The following is a 14986-nucleotide window of genomic DNA, read 5'->3' on the forward strand; positions in this document are numbered from 1 at the left end:
GGCTTTAATTCAGTCGGGTGAACAAAACGTTTGCATAAAAATGTGAGGCAACCAAAGCATTTTAGCACAATCCCTTCATTTCAGGGGCTCAAAAATAATTGGACAAATTAAATAACTGGAAATAAAATGTTCATTTCCAATACTTAGTTGAAAACCCTTTGCTGGCAATGACAGCCTGAAGTCTTGAACTCATGGACATCCCCAGATGCTGGGTTTCCTCCTTTTTAATGCTCTGCCAGGCCTTTACTGCAGATGCTTTCAATTGCTGTTTGTTTGTGGCCCATTCTCTCCGAATTTTAGTCTTCAACAAGTGAACTGCATGCTCAATTGGGTTAAGATCAGGTGACTGACTTGGCCATTCAAGAATTTTCCACTTCTTTGCTTTAATAAACTCCTGGGTTGCTTTAGCTGTGTGTTTTCAGTCATTGTCGGTCATCTGTATCACAAAACACCGCCCCAAACAATTTGACTGCATTTAGCTGGATTTGAGCAGACAGTAGGTCTCTGAACACCTCAGAATTTATTCGGCTGCTCCTGTCCTGTGTCCCATCATCAATAAACACTAGTGTCCCAGTGCCACTGGCAGCCATGCGCGCCCAAGCCATCACATTACCTCCACCGTGTTTTATAGATAATATGTAAATATGTATAGTATGCTTTGAATAATAAGCTGTTCCTCGCCTTCTCCATACATTTTCTTGCCATCATTCTGGTATAGGTTGATCTTGGTTTCATCTGTCCAAAGAATGTTTTTTCCAGAACTGTGCTGGCTTTTTTAGATGTTCTTTAGCAAAGTCCAATCTAGCCTTTCTATTCTTGAGGCTTATGAGAGGCTTGCACCTTGCAGTGCACCATCTGTATTTACTTTCATGCAGTCTTCTCTTTATAGTAGACTTGGATATCGATACGCCTACCCCCTGGAGAGTGTGGTTCACTTGGTTGGCTGTTGTGAAGGGGTTTCTCTTAACCATGGAAATGATTCTACGATCATCCACCACTGTTGTTTTCCGTGGACATCCAGATCTTTTTGTGTTGCGGAGTTCACCAGCTCTTGCTTTCTTTCTCATGATGTACCAAACTGTAGATTTTGCCACTCCTAATATCGTAGCAATTTCTCAGATTGTTTTTTTCTGTTTTCGCAGCTTAAGGATGGCTTCCTTCACCAGCATGGAGAGCTCCTTTGACTGCATGTTGTCTGTTCACAGCAAAATCTTCCACATGCAAGCACCACACCTCAAATCAGCTGCAGGCCTTTTATATGCTTAATTGATAATGACGAACTTGCCAACACCTGCCCATGAAATAGCCTTTGAGTCAATTGCCCAATTACTTTTGAGCCCTTGAAATGAAGAGATTGTTTTAAAAAAAAAAAAGCTTTAGTGGCTTTACATTTTTTATGCAATCGTTTTGTTCACCCCACTGAATTAAAGCTGAAAGTCTGCACTTCAACTGCATCTGAGTTGTTTCATTTAAAATTCATTGTGGTAATGTACAGAACCAAAATTAATGGACCTAACTGCATTAAAATGTACAATGGATATGCGAACGTTTGTCCTAAGACAACTAAAATCTAAGCGTGTATGGCCAGCTTAAGGCAGGTATGGTGTTGACAAGTGGTCCTCTGCTCATAAACACTTCTAAAAACTGTGGCGGAAAAAAAAAAAAGGAGTCCAAATGCTGCTACCCACCAATGATTGCTTCCTAGTGACATGGATCAGAAGTGCATTGGGTCACCACGTATTAAAACAAATCTCCTTAAAGGACATGTAAACCCCACACACAAAATTTCAGTGAACAGCTTCTTTGAAATATTTCAATACCTGCCACACTGATTGTCCAGAGGTTATAATAGCAAGGCTGCATCCCCTTAATCACTTCCTTCCTTCTCCTCCTGTAACCCACTCGTCCCCACTCCCCCTCGGGGGGCTTGATTCCTGCTAGCTCAGATTACTAAACACGCCCCCCAGTCTAGCAGCCAGTAAAGAGATGGCATTGCTGGTTCCTATAGAAACCCAGCTCTAGCTGTCTGCTTCAATTTTTTTCTCTTGAGCTCTGCCTTACCATTACAGTGCTCAAACAAAGCAGAACTTTTATCAGAGACAGTTCTGCCTGTGTGAGCCTGTATTCTTGATGAAATGTATGCTGAATAAGGGTCTGTATATGTATGCTGCTTGCAGATTTAAATGTAACTAATTATGTATCAGAGGAAAAATGGCCTATTTGCTTTAGGAAAATGTGACGGTGCTAGCAAGCGGAGGGGATATATGCAGTACAAATGATGCCATTTGAGTGGGTATCCAACTGATATACATTGTAGGCAAATGTAGACTTTACATGTCCTTTAAGGCCTTGTTTACACTCAGGCATTTCAGCCCAATAAGTCAGTATGGCCATCATTTCCTCACTGTTTTACAAGCAATACAATGCATATGTGAAAAGCAACCCTTGGTATAATAAAAGCATATTGTAATAAAAAAAAGTTTAAAATTACACCTTTAAATTAAAGAGAATGCAAAGTAGATCCCATACTTGTATCATAACTGTATGCTATGTCAATCTAGAATACTCCAATACTACAGAAATGACATATCCTGTTCTACTTAAACCAATAATTAAGTGTACATATATGTATACATAGAAATAGACTGAGCAGAGAAACAAATGCAAGTATAAGAGATGTTGCCACATACTGTTTTTGTTTGGGTTTCAGACAGAGGCTGGCTTCTGAGTAGAATATAGCTCACTGTGCACAGAGCCAGCAAGTTTAAATATATCTTGCATGCTATGGAAACTGTTCCTCTGTAAATACTGGGATTCTCAGAATCCTGTTCCCATTTGAAATACTACTACTGTGGAATTTGTACGTATAACTACAATGGGGAAGAAGAAACACTGCTCAACACCTCACACTACTGTAATCTTCTATTCATATATTTAATAGATAACATTACTAAAGTATGACATAGTGGAGCCCTTTTAAGCCTAGTCTCAAACATACAGTTCTATAGTGCTATCCAACTTCTGTGGTACCGAGGGCCAGAGTTTCTTACCTACATGGTGGATGGCCAATAATGGAAGCCAGTTGTGACCACTCCCCTTTTTTAAACCACACCTACTTCTATACCCATATTAATGCTGGTAACACACCAAGATGCGGGGCCATACAGAGGGCTTCGGGTCCCCCGTTTGACAACACTGCTATAGAATATTGGCTACATCAACAGAACAGCTGACCTGGCATTAGCAATCTGTTGCTAATCTGTTTTTTTTTGCTTTTAAAAACCTAACAATGGTTTTCAACAGAAGATCAGACATGCTACCCTAAACATAATAAGCAATGGTAACAATTACCCAAGTTCACAACTATACACATTTAGTTCAGCTAAGCTCTAATGTTGATATTTACTGCCAGATACCTTTTTTACTGAATATTCTTAACTCTGGAGCTGACTGACTCCCGTAAATACTCTTTAAGTAGATTCGGAAACAGTTGGGATTCATTTTCCAAAGCCCGGTTATCTAAAAAAATCTCTGAATGTGGCACAATTATCAAAAACATACTCAATTAGATGTTTTTTCTTTTAATGTCTAAAAGTTTTTTTAGGCATGGTGCTCCATGTTATGGAAGGACACCTTATTGGGCAAAAAAAACACATCAAAAGCATTCTGGATAATGGTTACCATAGGTGTATTTCAGCAATCTAAAAGACTTCTGATGCAAAGTTATACACAGAAATTAAACTGAACTGAAACCCGCCTGTTTCACTTCCTGCAGCCTCCTTTCCCAGGCTGTGCAGGGGAGCCAGTGGCACTCACCACACTACAATGTAGCATAGGAACCAATCATAAGATAGGTGGACCTGATAGGGAACTGAAACGTATCTTTGTTTGTGTGCCTTAAGGGTTGAGATTGTTTTCCCCTTCTACTGCGCCTCTGGCAGAGACCATTAGGACATGCCCACGCATCATTTAATACATGGACACGGACCATATCAGATCTATAGGATGCTCCAATAAAAGGGCCAATTTTTTAAGTTAATGATCATTTTTAGAGGGGCTCATATTTTACATTATTGCCTTGCCATTTATGATATACTGTAGGTCTCTTAACAAAGAACCCTAGTGTCACAGGGAATGTTCCTCTAACACCCTTCATTACCAGGTGTTCGTTACAATACATTTGGCTTTATGCCTGGTGCACTGCTCAGTTCATTTCTGGCACTTGTAATATAGCACCAAGGCTTTTGGAGGGTTATTCTAGCTGATGATCTTTAGATGGCACTTAAGTCCTCTTAAAAATGGAATTTCACCTTGTAATTTAGCCCAGGGTACTAGACACAAGAGCACAAGTGATGTTAACAAAAGGTCAAGGAAGTTGGATATGATTAATGTGCACAAATAAGGAGAATATTCTTGTAAAACAAAACAAAAAAAAAAAGTCCAAAGTAGTTTTAAAAGTTGTTCTTGATTTGCAGCCAGTCTAGAGTCAAAGAGCTCAGCGCCACTGAACCACCAATTACGTTTTGGGCATCTGTACCAGCAGCAGCATCAGCTTATATGACAGACAAACTTCATTTTCTGCTTGATAATTTGCAACTACCTCTAAGTTCAACGTCTCAACAGCTGCTCAGAGCCCACTGAGCATGTGCACTGTCCCGGACAGTTCTAGCACAATTTAAGATGAGGCGCTCCTGTGACAACTGTAAAGACCTATATCATTACTACTATAGATATGCTGAAACTTAAGCCAGTGCAGTCAGTTTATTATATGAAATATGGAATTTCTAGCCACATTCATTTTTAGAGTTTAGTTCTCCTTTAACGAACTAAACTGAATATATGATGAAGTACAAACACATAAACAAGGGTGATAAGATAATCACATAAAGAAATATGTTTCTGTGTTTTGAAATGTAAAGAGCAAAAACACATTTGAGGACACATCAGTGAGAACTTGTGATCTTGACACTTGCACACATGAGTATGCTGGCAATAAACCGTTCACTGCAGAATGTAAATAATCTATTACTTGTGATATGAAATTAAGTAAATTACAATGGTTCACTCAATTATTATTGGGCATCTGTTTGTCACAGCAATATTTCCTTATGGTACAGGACATTATACCAGGATTAACGCTAATCATTGCGCTTTACATTACAAAGCCTTACATAGGCCGTACCATAATTACAATGGTATTTTTTTTTATAGTTTGCACAATTAATTTCTTAGTTGTGAGTTCTTCAACCTAACATTTTTTCCCCCGCCACTCATACTGTGTGTCAATTACAGATTTCACTTTGCTCTAACTGGCCAATACCAGCATTTGTCAGCAATTTGTAATGAACAATCAAGTTAGCAACGTTAGGCAATTACGGCAACAGATTTCTATCGAGGGAGGTGAAAATTGTTGTTTAGTAACATCAAAATTATAATAAACTTAATAAACGCCAACCAAACAGACTAAGGATTCTAGAATATGCAGATTGTTTAATGTTTAAACATTCAAGCTAAAATTAATGAACTTGTGCAATATACAACATTAGTTATTAAATAAGGGAAGTAGTTCACCACTACTATCCACCTAAATCACTCCTGCTTCTCACTTATTCCATATTTACAAGTAAGCAGTGCATGCATACTACCCAAAACAAACTGGAAACCAGTGTCATTCTTTTTTCAAAAATCTTAAGCAATACTTTCAAATCAAGAAAATGTTAAAGAAGAAAGGGAAAAAAAGAGAACCTGAAGGAAAATACCTTTTTGGTACAAAGCAATGTCGTGAGCTAGGCATGTAATACCAGATTAATTCCTTTGTACTTAGCGGTTGCAAGTAAGGGCAGCTATGGAAATAAATGGTGATACACTGGTGTTAAGTGAATGGCAACCTATGTGCCAGGTTTCAAAGCAAAATGTCTGTTCACGTGGAAGCTGCATGTATTTAAGTATAGGATTACCCACAGGAATGGCCCTGTAAATCTTGCTGTCACTTATCACTGTTCACAAAGGGTATGCAGGAGACTTTCCAAGAATAAACCACTTGCAATCACAGGCATCTCTCAACATGGGGACGAAACCATTCAGAACTGGCACAGCGTTCTATTGCATCATTGTTTGGAGTGCAATTTGAAAAAGAAAGAAAAAATTCCCTATCGATGTGCAATCATCCAGCTCGCAAACTCGGCTGGATGCAATTCACTTCACTGTAAGAAAATTCTGCCCCAGAGGAATAAGATTTCTAAATAAATCCATGGATGCGTGCATGCACTAAGATTCTGATTACAGAAATATAACAAATTATCTCAGTGATTGGTCCTTTAATCACATTTGCAGGAAAAGGCAGTCATGTCAAAAGATGAAAGGGTTTTTGTATGCATTTAATGTACTGTAACCATGCAATTATAAAAACCTGTATGTTTGCTTCAGTTTTTATAAACAAGCTGCTGTGTAGCCATGGAGGCAGCTATTAAAGCTGAAATTAGGCTTTAGGGCACATATTTACATAGAAGAAAATGGTTTCTCATACAAAAATGTAATATTTGTTGTAACGTAATAGTTTATTTGTAGATGCTGGATGAACAAACATTAAGGGGCATATTTATTATAGTGTAAGCCAACGTCACCGGTCATGTTACCCATAGCAACCAATTAGATTTAAATGGTCACCTAAAAGTTATGCTATGGGCAGCATTACCGATGATGTTGGCATACACAGTATTATAAATATGCCCCCAGATGTATAAACAGTATTTTCCATTTATGCTGATGTTAGTGGGCCTTTAAAGCAGCCCTCTGTAACACTTTTCATTAAAGGACCAGTATCACTATAAAGCGAACATCCATTTATCCAGCATCTACAAGTTTTCATGCTATAGTTTTAAAAAGAGAAATGAATGACATTCTATATAGCTAACCTGATATGTACACGTGCCCTATTGCCCAGCTTGAATGGCTACCCACATGACAGCACACCTTATTCACATTAACTGAAGCAGGCTAATGTCAGACTGGGAATTTTAACGGCTACTCTTAAGGTGAAGACACACAGAGCTACTGGTAGCAGCTACTTTTCCATGGCTAGTAAACACCAGAAAATATAGCCATAGACAATACTGAGAATTGCCTCTGCTAAAACACACGTAGAGACAAATTTTAAATTCATTTTTAAAAATTCATAATACAACTGCCACAAACTGTTAAAAAAATCATTACAACAGCAGCAAAGTATTTCTGACTACTGCCTTTATGCCCATTGCCAGTCAGCTGACCCATCTTTACTACGAATGATATCTCTAAGATAGCAGCCTTCATTTCAGTGAATCATTGTTCTGCATGCCAACCATTTGTTGGTTATACAACCATTATTTCCGACTATATGAAGTCAAGAAAAACAAAAGCTTATTTATACTGGTTGGTTTATGGCTTGATAACAGATATACATACAAGCTTATGTGGCGAGTAAAGACATTTGCTTTATTGTCTGGTTTACGTTTAAATTCACTGCTGCTGTAAAAACCTACATGCCAATAAGGAACACAAACTGTGCTTTCTCAATTGAGTCAGGATTTCCAAGGATGCCATTTAATGGATTTTTGAGAGTACCATTAAAAAGTTAATGTCAGCATATACCTGCAATTTCTTCAATAACAATCAAGCTACTGCACTTTTATGATAGCAATGACCATCTCTAAACATTTCTATTTAAAGGAGAACTAAACTCCCTACAAACAAAAACCCCTATCTCTTGCACTCCATTTGCCCCCTTTATGCTTCCTCCCAACAGAGTTTATTACATGGAAAAGTGTCCCTGTTTGTTGCACTATTCTGCATCTAAAGCACAGGAGCCATCTAAAAGCACAGGCGCCATCTTCTGTATCTTCAAATTTTTCAGTTCGCCAACACAGAGCTTTCTGCCATGTGCACGTTGGATCTAGTACAGAACCAGCACCAAAGATAAAGAATATTACATCTGCTACTCTGCAACTATATGTAATGTTTAAAAACAGGGATGATTTTCCATGTGGGGATTTTGCCTGTGGTGGGGTTTAGCTCTCCATTAACTGGATTCCATCATAATTATACCTTTGTTTAAATTAAAAGTTCTGTAAATATAGCAAATGAGCACAGCTATCACCGCTCTGTGTTTTCCATCATAATCCTACCTAATATACACTTGTGGCAATTTTTATTTAACAGTGTTAAGCAACCAGTTATTGGAATTTCGTCTCAAACAAATTTTATGCAAAAAAATGGAAAGACAAAGCATTAAAAGGAACAGTTCAGTGTAAAAATGAAACTGGGTAAAATTGTTAGCCTGCACAAAAGAAAAAAATGTTTGCATTATAGTTAGTTAGGCAAACATGTAATCTATAAAGGCTGGGGTGGACAGATGTCTAACATAATAGCCAAAACACTACTTCCTACTTTCAGCTCTCTAACCTCTTAGGTAATCTGGAGGGCTGGAGCGGGCAGATGTCTAGCATAATGGCCAGAGCACGACTTCCTTCTTTACTTCTCTTTAAGCTGTTAGCAGTCGGTAAACAATCAGTGACTTGGGGGGGCATATGGGACATAACTGTGGAGTTTGTGAGCATGCAGGTCTGATTCAAATGCAAACTAACTGAACAGTTATGTCTGTTATGTGCCTCCCCCCTAAAGTCACTGACTAAGGGCTCTGGCACACGGGGAGATTAGTTGCCCGCAGCGGCGCGATTTCAGTGAAATCGCGGAAGTTGCATTGAGAGGAAACTTCTGTGATTTCACTGAAATCGTGCTGAAGTCGTGCTCTGGCCATTATGCTAGACATCTGCCCGCTCCAGTCCTCCAGATTACATTTTTGGCTAACTATATTGAAAACCTTTTTTTATTTTGTGCAGTCTATCCATTTCACTCAGTTTCATTTTTACACTGAACTGTTCCATAAGACAGCAACATAACAGCAATAAAAAGGAAAAGTATGCCCACTTATGCAAGGATTGGCAAGTGTTGACAGTTTAGAAGGATTCTGGGGGTGAAGATAAAGTAAATAGGAATGCAATAAACAGGAATTAGTAAGGATAGAGTGGGCTGGATAGCAACCATATATCATAATTTGAAATATTTGTTCCATCACTGCAGTGACACTTCTTGGCTGTTTTTTTTTTTTTTTTTGAGACATCGGACATTTGAAAGTGGCAGTAGCAGTTTGGGCAGCCATGCTTAACATGCAGCTATTGCATTACTTATCAAAATGCATCCCAGCATGTAGCTGCAGAAAGCTTTTTAAATAAAGAAGGCCATAGAAGAATCACAAAAAATACTATATGCTATAAAAGGTGTATATAACCTCACCACTCACCAAAATGGACTATGAAAGCCCCTACCTGAAGTCTGTGTATTACAGACATATTGCACTAAAAACATGTAAAAGCACATTTACCAGGCATAGTGCAAAGTGCTGTTTTCCAACTCAGTTCCAGCTTTATTGTGACCTTGCACAGAGTTGTATCTGCTGTAATTGGTCACAACACATGCTACTGCATGAGAGTTTGCTTTCAATTAGGTGCAACAGGCTAGAATTTTTAGCGTCAGAATTGCAGAACCTAAGGCACTTGTGTTAAAAAATGCCATAACCATCCAATGTGAGTATTTATCAACTGCGAACTCTTAACTTTCATCTATTGATCTATAATGCCATAGGGTACACAGACTGCAGAGAAGTGTGGGCAGCATTGTAAATAGATTTTTTTTTTAACACAAAAAAAAAAAGCACATTTTCTTTGACAAGACAGATGCAGCAAATCAGTGACAAACTAAGTACAAGCTTTAACATAAACTAATTCTATTAAATGAGACATAGGGTTAAAAAATAACCTTGGTACGGGCCGTGTCAAATGGGGAAAATCAGAAGCACCTAACATTGGTGCTATGTGGAAAGCTGTAAACTGATTACACGTAGCATCAAATCAGCTTAGCTTAATTCTAAAGCGGATGAGTGTCATTTTGTAGTACTTGCACATGCCAATAGCAGTTAGTTCCCCATCTAGTATTTTGCCCTTTGTTCTTGACTTTGGAATAATTCTGATAAATCAGGTAACCAAATCACAGTGCAGATGCAACATGTCTGTTTCAGACTGAGATTATTCTGCAACATGATTTTTGTGGTTATGGTGATGGGCAAAATCACAAATGACCTGGGAAAGGGAGAAATTCTTTGCTTGTATATTACTCAGAACACAGACATTCTGTTTTCCTTTGCCTTTTAAAGAAAAGCATGCAGAACCTTTACAGAGACCAACAGTCGGTTCTGCAGACATGACGATGCAAAGAACATCAGGTATTTGCATATAAAACAGGTTTTGCACATTTGTTTTTCTTAGAAATGACGGCAAGAAAAGACTTACAGACACCATCTCTTTGCGAGGGTAGCTCCTTTCCATGCTGTCTGCCTAAGCATAAAACATGTCCTTGACTGCAGCAGTGTAATGCAATCCAAGTCAAGCCGATCTGTGAGACAGAGTACGTGACTGCTTTATGATGGGACGCTCACACAGATGCACACTCCAGCTCTTGTCCAATCCCTGAGCAGTCACATACCCAGCCTCACTGAACTGAAAGATTCAGGAAGCCTGGAATGCTTTCAAATCCTAACTTCTACAAATGCCAAAAAAGGAGTCGGAAATACATGACTTTGCTATTTTCCCTCTGTTAGAGAACAGATCTTTTTTTGCATTTTCCATTCGCTATTTTATTTCCTAGAATATGCTTGGGAAATGACAAAACACATACAGAAATACAGAGAATTAATAAACAGAAAAATGTTGCAGGCATAGCTGTGTGCCTATTGAATCAGATATCTAAAAAGCATACTTATAATAAACAGATTATACAAGGAGCATTTGTTGATAATCTGCAAGAATTTTACTGTGGGCACACTATTTTAAAATCCACATATTCTTACCAAATAGGGAATTAATGAATCCTATTTTTAGTTTGCTGCCAGTTACTCATAACATAGCTCATCAAAACTACTCTTACACATATAAAGTATGCAGTAACAGCTGAGGGCAAGTACATGACCTAAACTGAAACCTGTTCTTTCTTAATATACAGGGTTCTTGGGATGTAAATCAGGTGGAGATATGAATGAGGGCAGGCACATTACAGAATCTGACTGTTACTGATTCATAGTGCACTCAATACACTAGATTGTTAGCCAAATACGAGCAGTTAAAATGCACTTCAAACTTCCATAATTCCAAAACCAAAGGTACTCAATAAAATAGGAATACGGTATTGGTATTCACAGGATGTATTCTTTTGCAACAAAAAAAAAAAGGTACTAAGAAGGCGGTCAGATGCATCCAGGGTGCATTGCAGTGGAGCTTTTACATCCACTTTTTTAACATTTTAAGATATTTAGAGCAGTTTAACAAGGAAAGTTAATCTAATTGCTTCTCCCTGATCACATAATACTGACTCTCAGACCCACTAAGGGGTAGCAGACATTGCAGTTTTCTGTTTATTTATAAGTACCTGCTGTTAACAACATGCTCAGTGTATGTAACCCTTCCCTTGTCATTTACTTCTGCACCTGCTGCAAGCACAGGAGATTTCAGGGGGCACAATATAATACCCCTTGGTGCTCATTCATACTAAGCCTGTGGCAAGGGCATCCTTGTACCTAACGATGGAGATCACAGTGCCAGTGGCACAAGGCAGTCATGACTTTACTACTTGCCATGCAGGGCATCTATGCACCCTTCACTCACTAATTCTTCCAAACATATGCATCCCCAATTCTTTCCCATTCCCATTCTTAATTTGTCTTTCATTCATACAGCTTGCACAGGGCATAAAAGTTTAGTAGGCTGGCCTCTAGCTCTTCCCTTCCACGTGGTTGCTACTGTTTTTTTATTGAAGCTAGAAGGGGACAAAGCAATAAGTACAGGAAGTACAACACAACATCCCTGTTTTGCTGGCCATGCCCCCAGTGATTGCATTAATTGCACTTTTTATAATGGACAACTCCCCAGGTCCTTGCATAACCTGAAAAACTGTATGCCAGTGGAAAAAAAATCCCCAATATGAAGCACAATTCTTCTGGAAATCTTAATAGTATTGTGTCTATTTAATACTCATAATAACTTCAAAAGTACACACATACCACATATACATTACTGAAAAATACAATTTACCTAGAAATGAGGTTTTAATATTATTGTATAAATCCCATTATACATGCAACACACAAAGCCAAATGCAGCTCAATCAGTTGAAAAATCATAAATCAGTAGAAAAATCATAAACCCAAAATGACACCACCATGATGTTAATTAAGGTCAAAATCCAGTGTAAACTCAAGACAACAGTTTACTTTGTAATGTTCCCTGACGTCTAATGTAACACTGCCAGCACAAAATCTTAAAGGACATGTCAACCCCCAAAAAAATGTATTTCCTAATAAAAGAAAACATAATACTAAGCAGCTTTCCAATATGAATTTATTAAAAATTAATAGTGCAGTAAATATAACTGCTATAGAAAGCAGCACTTGCTGAACTTCTGGTTGTTACTTTTTAAACAATCTACAAGTTTTCTTTTGTTGGCAAAAAAAATATTTTTGGGGGTTGACATGTCCTTTAAATTGCCCCTAAACAATTTAAACCATTACAATATTATACCATAATAATCTTTTTTGCCGCCTCAATCAAACGGTATCAGTCCTTTTAAAGCTAAATATATAGAGTTTAAGGACTTATGGTAAATTGGATGCTCCAGACTTGACTTGTTTCTTTATGCCATGACATTTTTCCTTTGAAAGAAAAGCAATGGCTGCCAAAAAAGTATTTGCAGTCCTTCACAACATGTGTTTTGTTGGTTTCACTGCCACCCAGTCATTCATGCGTTTATACCTCCTGCTGTGCCACAAAATTTGCCTTGCCCCTTTAAAAAGTGTCATGAAACTTTATAAAAAGTCTTTATTTTAAAAAAAAGTAAAGAAACAGCAGTATGACACTGATTAGGAAACATAACAGGCTGTTCTAATCAAGGGACTGAGATACTTCTAACTGCTATACTGCAGTTCCTTATGTTTGAGAAATAGGCAGGCAGCATATTTTCCACACACTTCTCCCACACAGCAATGCAATTAAGTACTAAAGAGGAAGTTTAAACATGCAGAGCTGTGAGTTTCATTGTTTCTTTTAGCATGTCCATATCAAAGCCCTGGCAGCCAATGAATAACAGCTTGTGTTATGTTTTCAGCCTCATTCAACATCAGGGACCTTGCTGCCTCAGTGGGATTTGCAGTGTGCAGCATGAAATGGGTTACTGCGCTGCAGAGTTACTGATGGCAAAACTGCCAAGGCTGGAAGAGAATATAACACAGCAGAGCAAGATCTGGATGCTATTTTAAAAGGGTGGTATTCCTCATGTACAGTACATACAATAAATATAATGGTCTATGGCTGTAATCATAAAAAATGTATCATTTGTTACTTCATGAGCAAACCAGGAAACTTGAAGCTACTTCATGTTTGGTCCAGTGCACAGATATTCCCCCTGTATAATGAACTGCTAATAAACATCACAAAAAGGGGGGAAGGGGGGGGCTGTACACTAGTTATCATCTACCTCGCAAGGATCAAACATGGCGTAGCTTCAGCTAACCTATTTTGCCTGTTTAGCGCAACAAATCTCAGTAGGAAAAGGTTTGTTCAGAAGAATCCCGATTCGTTTGAACTCAATTTGAACAAGGTGGTATACTGCTCCTTAAATCTAAAAGATTCCTTTCTGCAGGGGTTGCTGATTAATTAACAATTCATATCAGCACCAATTCAAACAGCATGTTCAGACAATATAAACATATTTATGGTCACAGTGATCCCTGAGCAGTTACACACAGATCAACACCAGGAATTCTGAGAAACTTTTCTTTCCTACCCTTTCCTAAATGAGAAAAACAGACCACAGCAAGGACTTTGCCCTCCATCTAATGTCATCAGCTACATGTGATGTTTATATGCAAGTTATACAATATTAAACTAGCTGTCATCAGAAACTGTTCCACTATAGACAGTTTGTACCAGTTTGTCATTGTGACACCAGGAAGATTTTCACAGGAGCCACGGATGTTTCACATGCAAAGATAGCAGCTAAACAGTTGTTTTTTTGGCCATTTCACAAAGATAAAATGTGCCCCTGATCTAGTAACCTACTGAAACCATGTTCTAGCAGACTTCGTACCAATTATTCCATGAAATTAAATTTTTGCCACCTGGCTATAAAGGTGGCCACACACGTGGCGATTTTAGATCAGTCACACAGTCAATAAAAAAACCTCAACCAGAGACAAAATCTGCAACTGTATAGGTTTAATTAAATCTATGGCAGTTGCATGATCCAATACAGTCACTGTAGCACACAATTCTACAACATTGGCATAGCTGGGGAAATTGCATCAAACATCAGAAGTTGTCAAATTATTTTAATGCCACTGTTTTTATCTAAGCAACATCTGATATACAGTAGAGACAACTGGTTTATATACACAGCAAGCAGGCTCACAGAATTTGGATAAACACAAAGAAAAGAAAAGAAAATATTCTATGCACACAATAACTTGCTTAATATTTACTTTTCTTTCTTGATATAAGAAATGTTCTTCTAAAACAGGACCGTTTTACCTGAATGTTAATAGAGCTTGCCTGTGACTATGCCAATATCCACCACAAAGGCAATCAATTACCCCTATTTGTTATTTATTCTGCCTTTACTATTTCAATTCCCAAGCCCCATGTGCTGATGCCTGGCACATTTCCAGAATGCTCTAAGCTGCAGAAATACCCATGTCAGAGTTTAAATGAAACTGTAAGACCCCCTCACCATCAAAAAACAGAATTTTTTTTTTTTTTTTTTTTAAAAGCTCACTATTCATCCTACACTCTGCCTGCCTTACAACCAATGATCAAGTAGCATAGAAAACAGCCAACCCTAATGAATTTCT

General features: G+C 38.1%; 1 protein-coding gene across 11 annotated transcripts in view; it reads right to left on the reverse strand.

The window, feature by feature from the left end:
- slc4a7 (solute carrier family 4, sodium bicarbonate cotransporter, member 7) overlaps positions 1-14986 on the reverse strand; it is an 85658-nt gene that overhangs the window by 56911 nt on the left and 13761 nt on the right. Inside the window, exon 1 of one of the 11 annotated variants that reach the window (XM_031903912.1) lies at positions 10383-10533. The exons of the other annotated variants lie outside the window; for them this stretch is intronic. Coding sequence (XP_031759772.1) covers positions 10383-10418 — 36 coding nt within the window. The 5' untranslated portion in view covers positions 10419-10533. Of the gene's footprint in view, positions 1-10382; positions 10534-14986 lie in introns of those variants that run through there. 11 annotated transcript variants of the gene reach the window in all.

The sequence above is a fragment of the Xenopus tropicalis genome, chromosome 6 (genome assembly GCF_000004195.4).
Source record: "Xenopus tropicalis strain Nigerian chromosome 6, UCB_Xtro_10.0, whole genome shotgun sequence".
Lineage (NCBI taxonomy): Eukaryota > Metazoa > Chordata > Amphibia > Anura > Pipidae > Xenopus > Xenopus tropicalis.